The sequence below is a fragment of the Rhamphochromis sp. 'chilingali' genome (assembly GCF_963969265.1).
Source record: "Rhamphochromis sp. 'chilingali' genome assembly, chromosome: 20".
NCBI lineage: Eukaryota > Metazoa > Chordata > Actinopteri > Cichliformes > Cichlidae > Rhamphochromis > Rhamphochromis sp. 'chilingali'.
This window is the reverse complement of record NC_137947.1, coordinates 26,086,147-26,104,595: the sequence shown is the minus strand read 5'-3', so window position 1 is coordinate 26,104,595 and position 18,449 is coordinate 26,086,147. Positions and strand designations below refer to the sequence as shown.

At 41.1% G+C, this 18,449-nt stretch overlaps 1 protein-coding gene across 6 annotated transcripts in view; it reads left to right on the top strand.

The window, feature by feature from the left end:
• The window catches only part of ehbp1 (EH domain binding protein 1), a 167,911-nt gene that overhangs the window by 120,991 nt on the left and 28,471 nt on the right, over positions 1 to 18,449 (top strand). For 5 of the 6 annotated variants that reach the window (XM_080869874.1, XM_080869878.1, XM_080869877.1 and 2 more), the window contains 4 exons: positions 136 to 293; positions 7,144 to 7,282; positions 7,915 to 8,015; positions 10,677 to 10,800. In XM_080869874.1, coding sequence (XP_080726000.1) covers positions 136 to 293; positions 7,144 to 7,282; positions 7,915 to 8,015; positions 10,677 to 10,800 — 522 coding nt within the window. The remainder of the gene's footprint in view (positions 1 to 135; positions 294 to 7,143; positions 7,283 to 7,914; positions 8,016 to 10,676; positions 10,801 to 18,449) is intronic. The other variant, XM_080869876.1, reaches the window with a different exon arrangement.

Genomic DNA, 18,449 nt, shown 5'->3' with positions numbered 1-18,449 from the left:
TTTGCCTTAGTGTGTGGATGTTAGAGCTGACTAAGTCGCTTCTCTTTTTTGGTTTTTGTGTAAGTGTGACATTGATATAAATTGTAGAAATAACCCTCTTATTGCTTATCAGTTTGTCCCTTTCTTTCTCTTCAGGTACAAACAGTAAGCATGTGGATCTGAAGCTGAAGAAGCTGGTGGAGGTCAGCCCAAGAGGAGTCACTTCTCCTTCATCCCCGTCTTCCACCTCCTCCTCATCGTCACCCACCGCCTCCTCCTCTACCTCCCCGCTCAGCCCTGCAGAAGGACTGGAGGTACGCTGACCTCAGAGCACCTACTCTCTAGTTTTTTTTACCTCTTTCCTTTCATCTCTCGTTCTGTTGTTGTGTGTTTGTGTGTGTGTGTGTGTGTGTGTCTCTTCCACCTTTCTCAGCACACCATCAAAGACTTAGTCCAATCAATTAGGTCCGATTGACCCCGCTTGTCAGCCGGCTGAGTCTTTGTAGACATCAGTCACCTAGACCACTTCATGTAAGACCATAGTTTATCCCCCTCTGTCCATTCGAGTCTGTTTCCACGAATCATGCACACACAGACAGACATCACAATGCTCTACATAACATGTAGCAGTCCCCTCTATTAAGCGTGACCTTTTCAGATAGTCATATATATGTGTGTGTGTGTGTGTGTGTGTGTGTGTGTGCGTGTGTGCGTGTGCGTGTGTTCGTGCGCGTATAGGTTGGGAACAGGGGGTTGTTATGGCTACTTGCGTCTATAGCTTCTGATGTGAATATTGAGTCAACAACGCAGTCGGCCGGTTTGAACATCTGTTTAATTGATTTTGAATGTCAAGTAGAATAAGGTGAGTATGTGTGTGGCTGTCAGTACAAGCAAAACCCAGGGTGTCTTTGATCATCGATTCACATAAACACCCTCTTGTGTTCAAAGCCTAAAAGGCTTAGTCCTTTATGGCCAAAGGAGTGCGTATGCGTGCGTGTTACCGCTTGACCCTCAGAGAGGTAAAATTATCATTTGGTACATTCCTAACTCTTCTCATAGCACTTTACCCAAAAGTGTATTTACATACTCTATTCACATCTGATTTGAGCTCCATCACTATCAGTGCAGTGGGTCTGCTGTGGCGATCATTCTGGGGTATCAAATATGAAACCAGTTGGTCAGAACCAGCTTTCAGAAGGGTTTGGTTAGCATTGTTGTTATTGGTGTGTTGATGCAGTACCAGCATTGCTACACACAAATTAAAATGTAATGAAAGTTAAAAACGTTTTTAGATCTAGATAAGTTATTTGTTAAAAGGATATGAAATACTTTTGCTGATTAGTTATAAAAATGTAACACGTGAAGCATTTGTGCCTTTTAAATCTGTGAACTTGGTGAATCCGGTAACACTGAGACATTATGTGAAACCTAAAGTTTTTGGGCATCTGTTTCAAATTTTTTCAAAATTCACATCTACTCATTTACAAAAAAGCTGTGTGTCATAATTGGGGGGGGGGGGTGTCGGTTATTTCTTTCTCACTTCACATGAGCTGAGTTTAAAATCTGTGGTTTAACTGCTGATTAACTTTTTCATTACAGTTTTACACAGGAGATTTACACACACCGTATTTAGGAGTTTTATGTTGTCACTGAGGCAGAAAGAGGTATTTTAGAGACTGTATCTTGAAATAGTGTTCTGTACAGTACATCAACAGGTGCTCAGGGTTTCTGCCTGAAAATTGGCTTTGATGGGTGGCGACTTGTATCGTTACACTCAGTGTATTGCTAACAATCTGCTAAGATGGTAAGTTTGAGACAAAATTTGTCCAAAATGCATCTCATGTCCCAGTTTACAGCTGCTAGAGAAAGAGACTGGATAATACAGAAAAAAAATGATCTCTACAGTGGACATAAGTGGGCAGATATCAGCTGAACAGGTAAAACAGTGTTAACTTAGAGCATTTTCTTGGTTCTTCATTTATTTCTTACAAGGTGAAAGGCATGAGTAAGATGATAAGTTGCATTAGATTCTTGAATGTTGCCGCTTTTTATATAAAATAACAAAAGTCAGAGCAGCCCCGGTTTCTGGGCACTGGAAACCATGAGTGCTTGATTAGGTTACTGAATAGTACAAACAACTTAAAGATTGTTTATTTCAGGTGCAATTTCCAAAATTTCTAAACCATTTCTAAGCCTAACAGAGCCACAGTGGCACTAATCTTTGTCATCTTCGAGAAGTTTTTAGGAATATATAATTTATGCAATTCTGCCATCTGTTGTAAAGATGGTACACAAGAATTTAGTAATACTGTTGCTCTATTTTTGTGCAGCTTTTATCATCTCCAGTTTTAACTTAAGTTTGGTGCAACTACTAAAGTAATAGTTTTACAGTAAATGTGTGCGAATGTGAATAATCATGTCTGTTCTCCCTCGTCAGCTGACTGGGTTCATTTTTTCTGTCCTTTGAAATATGGATAAATTGTCCCAAGAGGATCGGGTCTCCCAAAAGTCCTTCAGGCCTTTGGAACGACCTGCAGGAACGTCACACACGCACTCGTCCTCTCATTAGCGATTGTGTGTATGCGCAGCCTCGGCAGCGCACGATAAGGGCATGCAACGCTCAGCAGACTGCAACATTAGTCACGCAGCCCCATGCACACACATTCACAGACTCACATGCACCAAAAGCCCTGAATCACCACTGCCACAGCTTGCCACAGCTCAACACAGAGATGATAGCGGTGATAAGTGATGCAGAGGGGAGCGGCAGAAAGTAAAAATTACACCCCAATATCTGCTCGTCCCAAAGCGTAAAAAGGAGACAGAGGGGTAGCCAAGTGGGTATGCATTGTGGGTGGGTGTGTTTGTGGGGGTGTGTGTGGCTGAGAGAGAAATGTAAGACTATTCTTTTTCTCTCTTTTTTTGTCTTTTGGTTGAAATGCAGCTGCTGAACTTTAAGAGAGTGGCTGCTGTTTAACCTGTAGTTGTAGTCTAGTGAACAAGTCACAATTCACAACAGTTAAACAGTATGTAATAATTGGAGAACCAGGCCCAGTGCCCTAATCAGTCTCCCCAGGGATTAGATTATTCTTTTGCTAAATAAACCATTCCCTCCACATATTGTTAGAGCTTCAGCTTTTACCACTCAGTGTGGTAAAATCTTTAAAAAAAAAACATCCTCATGAAAATATGACAAGGACAGGAGCATTAATCCAACAAATCCGTTGACATCCAATTATCAGTGATTGTTTCATTTTTCCTTAAACAAACAAATGAAATATTCATAAAATCACTAACTGGATGGACCTTTGTCTTTTATATGACCAATAGCACTAAGTTTTCAGTTGCTTTGCATCACGCTTTTGTATTTCTTGTTTGCTTAAACTATATTTCTAACACAATATGTTTAAGTCTGTAGATCTGCACGCTTGACATGATTGTCTGTATAAATGGATCTTGTCATCTTTATTTATGCGAATAATAACATTTTCATACATATATACAGAATACATAGAGAAAGCCAAAATGGATAGTAACTTAAAGTTTAAAAAAAATGCACAAAGCGAAATGCATATTATGAAATAAATAAATGATTAGTAATAATCATCATCAGAGGAAGAGGAAATCACTTTAAAGTAAGCTTATAAAAATGTGTGTTAAATTATTTAAATCAGGGCTGTCAAACAGAAGGTCTAGGGGCCCCTGCCATGATTTTTGGACTTTTAACTATATTTTCATAAGTTTTACACTAATAAATATCTCTCCCATGGCCATTCATAATGCACAAAAGTAATTAAGTAATATATATAAACTGTTAAATGACAGAAAGTTCCTGTTTTTTCACTGTCTACCATAGAATTTTCTTTTTGGGGGGCATTACATTAGGTCCACAAAAACCTGTCTTATCACAACTACAAGATGTTATGGATAATGAGCTACCAGCTAACTTGTCTATAATTTTGCACATGTATTACTTACTTTTTAAGATCAAAGTGACATGCTGACAAATTTCTTTGATTTACTACAGCAGCATTTCTCTGTCAGGTAGGAAAATGACATATTGTTGTAATTACACTAATTTTATATATATATATATATATATATATATATATATATATATATATATATTAAGATATCTCCAGGATTAAATGTGCAGGTAAACTTCTTTACAATGACACATGGGGGAGCTTCACTTGTCTGGCTCACCCAAGATTAAAGTGGCAGATGATGTAATATAAGTTTCACATCCCTGATATAAAGGAAGTCACCGATTCTCTCAGCCTCATCTACTCAAACAAGTCAGACTGGGTGGCAAAAGCACAGTGCCATTTAAGTTTAAGCTTAAAAACAATCAGTAAAATTTTAAAATCACTCAAACAGGAAGCTGATTTAGCAAAGCCAGGATTGGCGGGTGATTGTGATGCTTTGTGCTAAAACCAATAGGAAGCCACCTTATTTCTGTAACCAAGCCCAAGAAAGTATCAGGTAAACAGAGGGCAGATACATGCTGCTGTCTCTGTTTACTGCTGGGATTTAAGGACTAGAGTTACTCATCGTATTAACACTTTAAAGAGCATTTAAGAGAAAGAACAGCAAAATGAATTTCGAGGTGGGAAAAATACTGAAAAATTAGTATGAAAATATCATCGTGATCTCAAACGGCATCACGATTCGTCTCTGTAAAATAGTGGTCGCTCGTTTATCGCGGTAGTTACGTTCTAAAAATAACCCGCGATACGTGAAATCTGCCAGGTAGCCAACTTTATTTTTTACAATTATTATAGATGTTTTAAGGGTGTAAACCCCTCACTAAACACTTTATACACTTTTCTCAGACAGGCACGAACATTTTCACACTTTTCTCTCTTGTTTAAACACTCAAAGTTCAAACCTTTGCAGAAAAACAAAACACATTTTGGCAACATTAATTGGAAGATGTAGAACAGGAAATTCTCATAGTTTTGAAGACTGAGTTTAAGAAGCCTGTTGAGGATGTCAGCAAATGATTTGAGGGTACACAGTAAAAAAAAAACAACAAAAAAACATCAAGCACAATTATTTAACCTTTATTGAGTCGACTGTTACCTTTTTTACTTTTTGTTATTAGTTAGAACTAAAGACGTAAAATTGAAGCAAGATCCTCACCTTATATCATATATCATCTAATATCATACACTCTGGATGAACTACACATGCAGTGGTGCATTCTGTTTTTAATATATTTTTGGCCTTTTAAACCTTTACTTTGATAGGACAATGGAGAGGAGACAGATCAGAGGGAAGTAAACCCTTTGATAACTGTTCCTCGTTGCTTCTCCCTCAATAAGTAATTTAACTTTAAGGTCATCCGATGGAGGCATTTGTGAGCCCAGAAATTCATTACATTTGTGTGTCATAGAAATGCTTTTTCCCAGGAAATGGTGTGGCATGGTTGTTTGTTTTTGTTTTCTTAACATTATAGACTTAGATTTTATTGTGAATGTCCATTCCTGAAGTATTTGCCGATTGACAAACGCGCTGTTTTCAGGGGTAGTTGGACAGTTTGTAGCACAGTTTTCTCACTGGTGATGATCTTTGTTTGCACTTCTAAACTACCAAGTATGGCATAAAGAGCAGGTGTAAATGTGGTGCCATAACGCCTTTAAACCGAAATGTGACTAAAAACCATAATTAATGACATAAGAGCATTTTATAATATCTCTCATAGATAAAGGAAGCAGGAGCACTGATAAAGTTTTCCACTTTATCGTGTTTTTGTTTTTAAAATACCATGGCTGTGTAAGAGTTAAACATCCTTCTGGATCGCCTTGGTGTTGCCTTGATGCGAGCGCTGTCCTCACATTTTAAAATGTTTAATTGGGCTTTTGTGTATAACACTTCATAAATAAATTTGCCTCAATTTGTCTTGACATAAGGTTTTTAAGTGGCTGGTGGAAGCTGACAGACTAATAGACAAAACAAAGTGAGAACAGACTAATTGCTGACATTGTTTTTGAAAGTCAATAATCTGAAGCTAAACTAACAACTCCCCGTCTACACGCCGTTTCCCACCCACACCCGTCTCTATTAGCCCTCCTCGCACTGCACACGCTGCTTGACTATCTCCCCCTGTTTCAAGCAGTGGAACATGTTTGCTCTAATTGTCGACTTTATTACACGTTTCGCCGTCTTATTAACGTTGCTGCGACGTCAATCTTAGCCCGAGTCGGTTTCTTTTCCACTCGGCTTGGCATATTTGGGGGGCTTGGTAATAAAGCATTTCTGCATGCTGTTTTTGATAGCGGGAGAAGCGAGCGTGTGCCTTTCTAACACATGTTCGCTTTGAAAACAATAGCGTTTTTTTGCATTTTGCATAATCTGAATATATTTTCTGGCTCGAGGTTTTGCTGAAAGTCAAGTTAATTGCCTCCTTTTTGTCTCTCTCATGAGTGAGGGAGTGAATGAATGAGTGTGTGCGCCTCTGTATGTGTGTGTGTGTGTATTTTCAGAGGGCTTCATGCAAACAAATCACAATGTAGCTAACATATCAACTTCTACCAGATTTATCTCATGGCCTGTCAGTTGGTGTGTTCACTTACAGTGCTGTAGTTTTGTGTGCATGTGTGTTTTTGATCACAATAATCACAGAGCCGCTCTGAAATCTTGAAACGACTGCCTAATAAAAGGTTGAGAGCATATCTAAGTGACTGGTAGAGTCTGACAGAATAATAGACGAGATTTGAAGAGGCAGCAGACTAATTGCTGCCATTGCCTGTAATTTAAAATTAAACAATCAGCTCTGTTTCTATGTGTGCTTTTGGTTTGTTTTAGCTTTTGTGCACCAGCTGTTATTGCAGTCTGAACTCTCTTTGCGCGTCTCTTTGAGCCGCATGTGTTTGTCAGTTGGGTTATCCATCTCTCCACATGTCTTGCCTTGTAAATAAAATCATCAGCTCACTAGGCTATGATTGCATTTCTTTCCTTACTTCACGGTTAGCTTTATTAATTGCATGATTTGTGTGTTGAAGCAGTTTTGACCGAAAATATGTCCCTTTGTTTACCTTGTTTGGCGATGCCATGAACTGCAAATTAAGAAATAGAAACAACCGTTGATGGTCTTTGTCTTCCTGAGTCAGTAGGCAATACTTGACCAAGCTAAACGCTGACTTTCCCGGTGTCTGACAGAATAATGCAGAGGAGTTGAGAGCTGAGAGGCTGCGCAGAGCCACGGAGAGGTTGCGAAACCCAGTTGTCTTCAACAAGGACTCTGCAGTCAGGAAAACACAGCTCAAGTCCTTCAGCCAGTATGTGGAGAGCAGACCAGGTGGGGGAACGTTACAGCACAAGCACACAAGCACACAAACACAATGTATGCACTGTTTACCCAAGGAGGTATGTTTGCATACGGAGACACTTGATTCACACACAGCAATTAACTGTTGAGGACGTCCACAGACATTTTGAGGAGCAGTAACTCGACTCCTCAAAAGACTACAAGGATTCACTTGTTCAGAGTAACGTTCGAAAGCAGGCTTGTTTATAGCTGTGGGGGTTTCTCAGTAACTATAAGATATTTTGATGCATAATGTAACTGAGTCATCTGTAAAATGTCAGAAAATATCTTATAAAGAAAGTATAGAAAGAAAGTATAAAGAAAGTAAGATGACTACTATATACAATATAATATGTAATACAGATAATACTCAATTCAGCTCAAATGACTGACTAAGAGGAAGATTTGAGGCTTTTCTAAGCAGGTTACATACACCTGTCATGATGTGTTCACACCAATCATGAAGATCCATGTAGCTGTGTTGTTGTTTTTTTTGTAAACCCACAAATACTGGATCACTGGATTATTTTGACCAGTGACTCATGTAAAGCTAAAAATATAAAGACTGAAATGACATTAGGTGGATTTCTCACCTGTTAGTGTATGTAACTTCATTGTTCCAGAGATGAAAAGACAGAAGTCTGTTCCTGAGGATCAGAAGAAGGCTGAGGAGGACAGAGGTTCACCCATAGAGGTTGATGTTCGCAGACCGTTTGAAGAGGAGGTTTGTTCATATTTTCTGTAGTGTATACAGTTTTGTCCCATTTGCAACAACAAACTAGTGTGTGAGTGTGATAGTAGCACAGGTCTTTCTCCAGAAAAGAAAGACCTTGGGGGTCAGATGTGAAGTGGTTGATTGCCCCCCCCCCCCCCCCCCCCCCCCCCCCCCCCCCATTTCCTGTATGTCACCTTACTAGTTTAAGTTGCCTCCCCACTTTAACCTTGTCCACTCCTATACCCTCACACACACACTACTGTCGTCTCTTTAACTCACACACATCTAAGTATTGATTTATTAGGCTGCCATTTTAATTATAACAATGGTAGATATCAGCTCTGTCTTTGCACAGAAGTGTGCCTTCACGTCCTTCAAGTGTTCGCACACATTTCACACTGTATTCCAGGCAGTGTGCACAAAGAATGTGTTTATAAGAATGTTATTATGTGTGTGCGTATGTGTGTGCGTGCCACCAGAGACCACGGGGTGAATCTCTTCCCAAGCAGCCCTCTCCTACCCTCGACCCTGCACCCTCCACCCCAGTCCCATCCACATAGACACACAAACGCACACACAGCACCCTCCTCCCAGCGCCTGGGCCCCAGGGTTAATGGGTGTTCAACCTTTCCATTATCCCGATCAGCCAAGAATTACCTGCTGAATGATGTTTGCATTAATATAATATATATGGTAATTTCCCTCCTCTTAATTACGGCTGGGCCGAGCGCGGCAAGGGGAGTGGGCTGATCATGTGTAAAATTGATTTGCCAAGGAAAAATATGGTGATAGAGCGAGAGCGCGCACAGAAGAGGAGGGGGGAAAGGCTGTTGGGAATCAGCACACACACACACACACACACACTTGCACAATCACACGTGTGCAGAGCCGCACAGATGCACACACTCGCATGCTGGAAGGAGTAGAGGAAAAAGTGCTGGCCTGGGTGGAATGGAAAAAAGAAAAAAACTTTCTCTCCTGCTCTCTAGTTCTACTTCCCATTAAGAAAAATGAAGTGCATCAGCAGTAAAATAGAGATATTTTTTCGGATGCATCCTCAGTAGTGAATTTGAATAAACATTTTTTCCTCACTCAGAGGAGTTTCTCTGAAGAATAGCAAACAGCCTGGAGACAGAGGTGAAGAGAGGTCAGAAATGGAGTGTGTATTAAGTGTCTGGTTATAGAGCGAGGTGTGTGTGTGTAGAGTGGCTGATGTTGCTCTGTGTATTAGAAGTCGTGAGCTTGACGAAAGCTGAATCGAAAAAATAATCATCTTAACCAGTTTATTTAGTGTGGAGTAAATAAACTGGATATGCAGACATCCTAAAGCAAAAGTACATTGACTTCAAAGTGCTGAAGGCTAAATGGTGGTTTTAATGACTTGCACAGTTTTGGAAGTTTAACAAAGCCTCTGCCCCCCACTGATGCTCATAGGATAACTCAGGATAACTACTTAATCTTGTTTATGAAAATAACTGACCTCATCGTACATTACACCAGGCTTACACACTTATATCGTCCAGTATTTAAATTCAAATCAATAACATAACAAACAGTTATTAGGAAAAGCTCAGTGTTTAGTTTAGTGTTAAAATAACCAATGATACAGTGATAGAATCTTTGATCACAGTACTATAATCTGGATTTTGGAGATTTTCTCTTAACGTGTGGTTAATGAGCATTTAGTGTGAGCAAAACATAAATACATAACATATCTTCAGAACTTTTGTGAACTGGAGCCTATCCCAGTCATTGGGCTGAAGCAGGGTACAGCCTGAGCAGGTTGCCAGTCTGTCACAGGGCTAAAGCATACGGTTCTTCGTGCTCACAGTCCACCTCACCCTATGGCCATTTTAGAATCAGCAGTTAGCCTAACATCCATGTCTGTGGTGTGTGGGAGGAAGCTAGAGTGCCTGGAAAGAACCCACACAGACACAAGGAGAACATGCAACCTCCACACAGAAAGGCCTTAGCCAGCTGGTAGAGTGGAGCTCTGTTGCTGTGATGCAGTAGTGTTAACTATCTACAGATTAATGCCTGCTACTGATTTTGGGAAAGCCCCATCTTGTTTGCAAATCTGCTGATGTCAACAGGGCCAACACTGGCTGATAAATTGTTGCATGAAAAGCGAACAAAATACTGGCACTCTTTAAGAAGTGAGCAAGACGTTTAGTGATGAGTGAGTGCCTGTTTTCTGTTTCCTTGTTAACTCTTCATTGACATTGTTAAGATGAGTGTTGTTAAGATGTAGCTTATCAGGTCCCCCCCCCCCAAAAAAAAAAAAACAGGATATTTAATGGACCACACATAAATAAACTGATAAGCAATAAGTTTAGAGAAAGAAATTTTGTGGCCTTATTCTGAATTTTTTCAATGTGCTTTATTATCAAAGTAGAATAAGTTGGCTTATTTTATGATTAGCACACCTAATATACATAACTAATGTTTACTGAAGAAAACTTCAAAGTGTTTAGTGTTAAAATAAAATAATACAGTGGAATGTGGTTAATAAAAGGCTATAAAGTGGGTTTGTAGATGTAGAACTCACAAATGTGGATTAAAGCTCTTTGTCTAATATAGCTATACTTCCTTCCTCTAACTATTCTCTCTCTGTCTCTCTTTCTCTCTCTGTCTCTGTCTCTATCTCCCTCTCTCTCTCTCGGTTGACAGAAGGCGTTCAAAGACACCAGTCAGTATGTGGTTGGGGAGCTGTCTGCACTGGAGAGCGAGCAGAGGCACATAGACGCCCGAGCAGCTCGCGTGGAGAAGAGGCTGCGCTATCTCATGGACACAGGTACCCCAAGCCCAATTACACTGGAAAAACTGTTTTGGCAAATTGAGCGTACACACGCAAACACACATCCATGTACGCCCAGGGTGTGTGTGTGTGTTTGTGTGAGAGAGAATCTTTGAAGCCCCCCCCTCCCTCATCGCCCTCCCTCCTTCGTCACCCTCCCTCTTGGTTGAATGTTGCACGACGGAGCGCTGGGTGTATATGAAAGGAGGGGATGGGTGGGGGGTGAGGGATGAGGAGGAGGTGGAGAAGGGAGGGGAAGGGTGGGTGGGGAGGGAGGAGGTGGGGGAGTGTGTCTCGGGGATGGGAGAAGAAGGGAGACCTCTCTGGGCTGGGGTGATAAGGGAGCCCTTCATGGGGGAAACGATAACTGGGTGCGATAGCGGAGCCCCAGCCGAAGTCTCCGCTGCAGCCGTTTGCCAGCCGCGGCCCCAGCCAGCCAGCCAGCATCCACACTATTGAACAGTGCGCTCAGCCATGCACGGCTACACACATACACCCTCCTTCCCCTAGTACATATCTGGCCTTCATTGATATGCTGTATAAGGAAAGACGGGGGTGAGTTAAAGGGAGGAGAGAGGGAGAGGCAAAGAAATGGCAAAAAAAAAAACATGAGGTAACACAACATGAGCACTGACACAGTTCACAAATCCACGACAGACACACACAAATGCTTACACACCCGCGAAAAAAAGCGCAAAAAAAAGCAATCTGGTTTGGCGTACAGAGCCGGATTCGGAAGGTTTTTATTTAAGATTTGGCTGGGGGTAAAGCCTTGTTAAGACATGAGACAGTGTGCTGAGCCAAAAGAGGGGCCTTGGCTCCGTCGAGTCCCTAACTGAAATTGGAGAATAGCATCCTATTTGTGATACTAAACCATCCCATTCCTCACCCAAGAATGCTGCTGGGGGGGAAATGGTTCCAAGAAGTGTAAAATTTTGATGTCTGTGAATGTTGTGAGAGTGTAGGTACAGTATTTGCTGTAGTAATTTAGAAGCAGCTCTCATGCTCTTTCTGATATATCAGCGTCTAACTTGGTGGATTTAGCCCCCGAAATCCTAAAAAGGCAACACAGGGGAGGATAGAAGAAGGGGTTTTTAGAAAGGAAACTGGGGCGGTGGGATTTGCGCTCACCTTCCCCATCCCATTTGGATCCTGATATGGTGGATATCTCTCCTCTGTTTGTTGTTGTCGTTTTCCTCCTTTTCGCCTCCCTCCCTGCCTCTGTGCCCTCTCCCTCTGTCGGAGCGCATGCCATTGTGTCAATCTGAAGGGCTGGTTTTTTGGGGGGGGGGGTTTTCCCCTCCTCCTTCTTCACCGACTGTTAAAGCGGCAACTAGCCAGCAAGACGCCAGGTTATTTACTTTCAAACACCTTCAGCCATAAAGATTTTTCTTTATATAAATATATATACCCGCGGTCCCCTCCTGAAAATGTGATTCACTAGAAAAGGAAGAGGGCGACGACAGGAAGGCGAGGACAAAATAATAAAAGGATATCACGAAGAGAAATTCACCTTGGTCGCTTTTCATCTCCTCCTAACATGAGTGTGGAATGAAATCGAAAAAATGTGGTCTCCACAAGTCAATACACTATCAGGATATATAAAGGTGATATGGTACGTTTTATATACTATAAAACTGACCTTTAAGCGTCACATTTGGTCGCTGATCAAAGATGTGTTAGGATATTTATATATTCATGATGAAGTAGTCATTATGTAAGGCAGATCCGTACAACACTGGCAATATGTCGCATCAAATGAGGGAAAGTTTCTCACTTCCTGAAAGTGTATTTCTGTTTTCATATCTCATTTTGCAGCACTCATCCGATAGGTTATGGATTGAACCTTTGGGCAAAGTCTGGAGTCTTCAGGCTGAAACTCACCCATGACAGGTGGTCACTAAAGTAACCTTTATCACTTCAGCAACTCAGGTCACCTTTCTATATGCTGTCAGAGATGAGAGAGATTTTTTTTTCTCAGGACCCAGAATATCAGAAGTTGTGCCTGATTGGCTGTAAGCAGTATATCTACTATTGATCCGTCACATCTGACTGGTGCTTTAGTAGGGATCATAGAAAGACTTTTTAGTAGCTACTAACCAAACGCTAATATTTTTGGTTTAAATATCATTTGCTTTGCCAGCCTTACTTTGGCAGGTAGCCATCCTTTAATTTTTACCCAGTGTGGACTTGCTTGCGTGCATCCGCTTAGGAGAAAATTTATTAGTCATAACTTGCTCATAATGGGTGGGACACCTTTTTCCTTCGCAACCATGTTAGGGAGAGTGTCCACCAAAGTGTTTTATTCATTGCAGGTAGTTGTTCAATGAGCACACTCAGTGTATGCACACCGGTGTGTTTATTGGTCAAATTATTTTGTCTCGTGTTTCTCCTAATAACTGGTTCTGAAATCTGCCTCCGTTGTGCGTCAGCGTCACCCTGTGCACGTGCCCATGTGGTTTACACTACACTGGCACTGCACAGACATACATACCAAGTGTCATCACACGCGACAGGCATCTCTACTTTAATTTAACAACCTTGTTTTGTGACGTTGTGGTGCTGATTTGGCACACTCGTGATCTGCTGTTAAAAACTAAAATTTTGGTGAAGGAAGTCGACTGAGCAGGTAGCCTTCTTTTTTGATAACACTCTGCTTCACAAATAACCAACACTACTCTTCTCCGAGTGAAGCTGTCATCACCTTCAGAACTCTTTTTTTCAAAAAACAAAACAAAAACACAAAGAAATAAAAACCTCATACACACACTCCACTGTCAGCTTTAATTTCAGATATCCTAATCCAGAGTAAAATGATGTTTATGGAACATGAAGAGATGTGAGCCAGCAGCCAAGCTTCGCCACAGTCTTTCAGTGTTTTAATTGAGCTTAAGTTCAGTTGTGATCTCAGCAAAAGATTAGACAAACTACACAAATGAAGATTTTTAACAGAAGGGCAACTCGGGTCAGAACGCAGAAGAAGAGGTGCACTGACGGATCATCACAAAGATGAGTAGTTTTCAAACTTGTACTGCAGCCTAAAACTTTTTGGGACTTGCAGACATGTTGCAGCTCCTACTCCAAAACTATTATTCCAGTTAGGAGTGTGTTGAATCAGACTGTTTCCTGCTGTCTGATAAATTTGTTGAAAATATTCCAACCCGATTCTTTCGAAATTTCATGTGTTTCATGTGTAAAAACAAACCCTGTGGCTGAAAGAAAACAGCAGACTCCCATGTTAAAATTCAGTTCAGCTCAGTGTAAGTTACCACAAGGGTTGCCTCAAGGTGCTTTATGTTGTAAGGTAAAAACAGACTGGTAAAATGTGTTTTTACTGTGTGGGGATACCTGTAGGGACTGCTTTGATTGACTGGTGTCCCGACGCAGGCAGCTGTACCTCTGCTAACTGAAGTCCCTGTACTGGTCCTCACCACTATGTTTGTGCTGCTGATGCCTTTTGAAGCATTTCATTGGTACAATCTGAATAATAATATGGCTTGCTGTGTGTTCTGAGGCATTTTTGCCTGATTTCTAGGATTTTGTTTGTCGGTTTGTTAGCACTAATCATCAGATGTGTGCCTGTGCACTGCACCTGTACAGTTTTTGGATGTAGCTTGCTAATCAACCTTAGCATTAGCACATAACTTCACTCCTTGGGTATGTGAATTTTTTACCTCAAAAATAAACAACCTAAACCCAACACTGACATCATTGTGATCATTGTTGTGATCGTTGCTGTCATGCTGATAAATAGCACTGACGCTATGCTTTGGTGTCACCTTCCCATTTTTATAACCTTATGTGCAGTCAGGCTAGAGATGGAGGAGCAGAAAGACTCCGTGATGGCAGAGAAGGAGAGTTGGACATTCTGAAAACGCTCTCTGATCATTGTTTCCTATTACAACTTCTTCTTTTCCCATTGCAGTGCCAAAGCTGCGTTTTTGTTGTGATAGGCAGTCTGTGGTGAAAAAGCTGCCGTGAACCTACCCCCCCCCCCCCCCCCCCCCCCCCCCCCCTCCAAGCTACTGATAATAGGACAGGAGAGCTTTAGCTTAGAATATGGTCTGAAGCCGTGCACAAATAGACTTGATTGACTCAGAGTTAACCATCAGTTAAATAATGCATATGTGCGTAGCTTATACGCAGACCGGCAAGCAGTTAGTTCAGACTCTCAGTAGACTCTTTGAGCGGGGATGTGCAGAGTAATCAGAGCAGTGAATCTGATCATATGATTCAGACCTCTCAAGGTAAGTTTGGGTGAGCTCAGTGTGCAGTGGTGCTCTGGTAACGCTGAGCGCTGCAGGAGTGACGGGCAGATGTGAACAGACAGACCGACTGACCCATGACTGATTGTTCATCTCTCTGCTCCAGCAGCAGAAAGCCTGGGAACATCCTCTGTGCTCTGCTGGTCCACAGTATGCCTTTCTTTGATATCACATGCTTTTGCTTTGTCATTCTCTCTCCCCTTTTATTTTCGAGATTCTCTTTTTCTGTCTGTAAAGAGTTTGTTCTTCTTTTCCACCAGGAATTTGGTTACCTAAAAATTAAAAGACCTATCTTATCATGTGTTTTTGATAGACGTTCTCACTCTGGGTGTCTTTACATTTTCTCTATTCCTTTTTTATCCCTGTGAATCTCAGTTTCTCCAGTCAGCCTTCCCCCCCCTCCAAAAAAAAAGAAATGCTCCCTTCTTTTCCACACACCTCCCCTCCTCCCCTAGGTTTGGGCACAATGCAGCTTTCTCCTGCATTTTCTATTACGCAGCGGCCCTCCCCAGATGAATCCAAAGTAATTGGGGTGGTTAATTTATTTACTCAGAGGCAGTTCACAGCACATTAAATAATAGAGATAATTGAACAAGAATTGTCAAGTGTCTTCTGATATCAGACACATTACAGGAGGGAGTGTGCATAAAACTCCATTTCTATGCCCCCATTGTTTATGGTAATTAAGTACACAGATTTATTCCTTGGTTGCCTTCCAAGCTTATGGCAAGCGCCATTGTTGTCTTCTATTAATATGTAATCAGTAAATAGTTTAATTTTCTAATCTGCGGTTGGAGAATTCACTTTCTAACAACTCTTAATTACTGCTGGGCTCTAATGAGTCTCGCCATGCCGACGCAGCCAGCCAATCAGAGGCCGGGCCCGGGTCGGGGGGGAATTTGAATTCCTGCGGCACCCCCCCTCGACTAATGAACTTGTTATTCTTGCACCACTGGGAGTACTGTCCTTCACACATGCAACATTAGGAGAACGTTTCACCTCCTGCAGTAGACCAAATATTTATTGGAGTTTATTGATTTCTATTTGAACTGAAGCATATTCATTATTTATGATTTATGCATGGCTGTCTGTGTCATTTAACTTTTGTTAGGGTATCTGACCACCTTAGAAATGCAAAAGAGCGGGAACACACTGAAAAGCTTCGGTTTGTGATGGTTTCATTGTACGTGTTTAATTTCTGTGAAGATACCATTCATTGTTAGTGTGTTTCTTCTGGTGCATGTAACGCTCCTGACCTTGGCTTTGTTATTTTCTGAAGCTATTGTTGCACAGACAAAAACATATCAAACACTGCTTATTGAAAATTCAGCTTTAGGTGTGAAGAAGCATTCAAATGCATCATGTAGCCTTCGCAGAAAATCCCCTGGCCTCTTTTTGAATATATCTCAGCCACCCCCTACCTGGCCCCTGCACCTATTTACACACACCTCCCATTTCAAATAGCTATATAACCAGCAACAATGGATGCAATTATCCAAATAATGGCACTTAGCTGCGCCGCAAAGCTGCCCCTCACCTACTGCGCATTTGATAAGAGATAAACAAGCAGAGAGAGGAGAGAATGAGTTTTAGCTCCCCCAGATTAACATACATTTAAAAATTGCACTCCAAGCCGATAAGATTGACACAGGGTTTTTATGGCGTGCGCTCCTTTAATCTGCCTTTGTGTCTGAGAGTCGACGAGAGGAGAATGGCACAAGGAAGGATTCCAGCAAGAGCTTAATGTACTTTACACATGCAGTATCCCCCTCGGTATCTGAGGAAGGGACAGCACGGACTGTCAATGCCGTCACATCGGAAAAGGCTGCTGGCCGCTTTGACTTGCCGTGTGATTGTGTGGAGGATTGCAGCTGCTTAAATGTCAACCTGTGGCTCTGAATCCCGTTTGTCCAAGTTTTATTCATCCATCTGTATTGTTTCAAAAGCTTTTTCATCTACTTGTAAATCAGATTTCAGCCTCTTAAAAGTATGAATGCCACCCTGTTAAAGAAATAATCTTTAGTTGGAATTTACCAGAGGTGGGACCAAGTCATTGTTTTGCAAGTCTCAAGTAAGTCTCAAGTAATGTCAGGCAAGTCAGAGTCAAGTCTCAAGTCACTGGTGTAAAAGTCCGAGTCAAGTCACAAGTCTGAAACTTTGAATTTCAAGTCCTTTCGAGTCTTTAAAAAAAAAAACAACGAAAAAATAATGTTGCAGTTATATGCTAAATGTAAATATTAGACCATGTAATTTTAAATCTGTGTTTTTCTCAACACATGACAAAATAGTGAACTTAGAAAATATACACAAATTGTGAAATTGCACCTCTTTAAAATGCAGCTCAATTAAACCTAGCTCCAAGAATAATTTTCACCGACAGTTCTGAGATAAGCTGCATGTTATTCTTGGATGCGGTTGTAGGACCAGCTTTAAAATCGCATGACAAAAATATCATACACATTAAAAAAAACTGTATCACCAACGTAGCCTGAACAACATTTGCTAGTTAGATGAAGTCAGCTATCTCATTGTAGCATATTTATATGCATATTTATAATCATACGGTTCTTGGAGTGAGTGCATACACTCATGAAGTTTAGTAACTTCAGGTCACTGCAACAAGCCCAGGTACAGTTTACCGCCGGATGGGTGCAGGACCTTGAAATGCACCGTGTAGAAAGTAAAGACCATCGTACCTATCATAAGTTTACCAGTCTCACAAATTGTCGTCATAAATACACATTCATTAACCGTTTATTAATAGGACCTTTGAGCTCAACGGTAATTAATTAGTAGTGGAAATAATTTCTGGTAGCATCACAGAAATGTAGCAGTGACAACAATATTGTATGCTGTAATCGTACTGGGCAATTAGTGATACAAAAAACCTGTTTTATCCTGTGAATAAAAGTATATGTTTTTGTCAATGTACCATAATAACAGAAGCGAAACGCAATATTGTGTCAGGACAATTCACTATTTATGCACAATAAATAAAGGAGCATAGCGCGACAATTTCTGTTCAGCGCCAGACTTGCTTGTAACCTATATCACTAATTATGTTATGAAAATGACGTATTAACTACTAAAAAACACTGACCTTCGTGTAAATGCTTGGAGCAGACTAACCTGTGAGCTGGAGGGTTCTGGGACGTTATATTTGGTCTTAGAATGGCTGCAATCCAGTCGCGTCTTTGTTACTTCGGAAACATGGCTCGAACAATTTCTCTTCAACGACGTAATCCGATAACAACCGATCTCTTTACCCGTCGGCTTCCCGTGGCTGTCATGCGACCGGCTATTGCAGTTAATGATACAACAGCTTCTTGACATTTTTGTGTTTCTTTTTATCGCTGTATAACTGATTTTAATTGAAAGCCT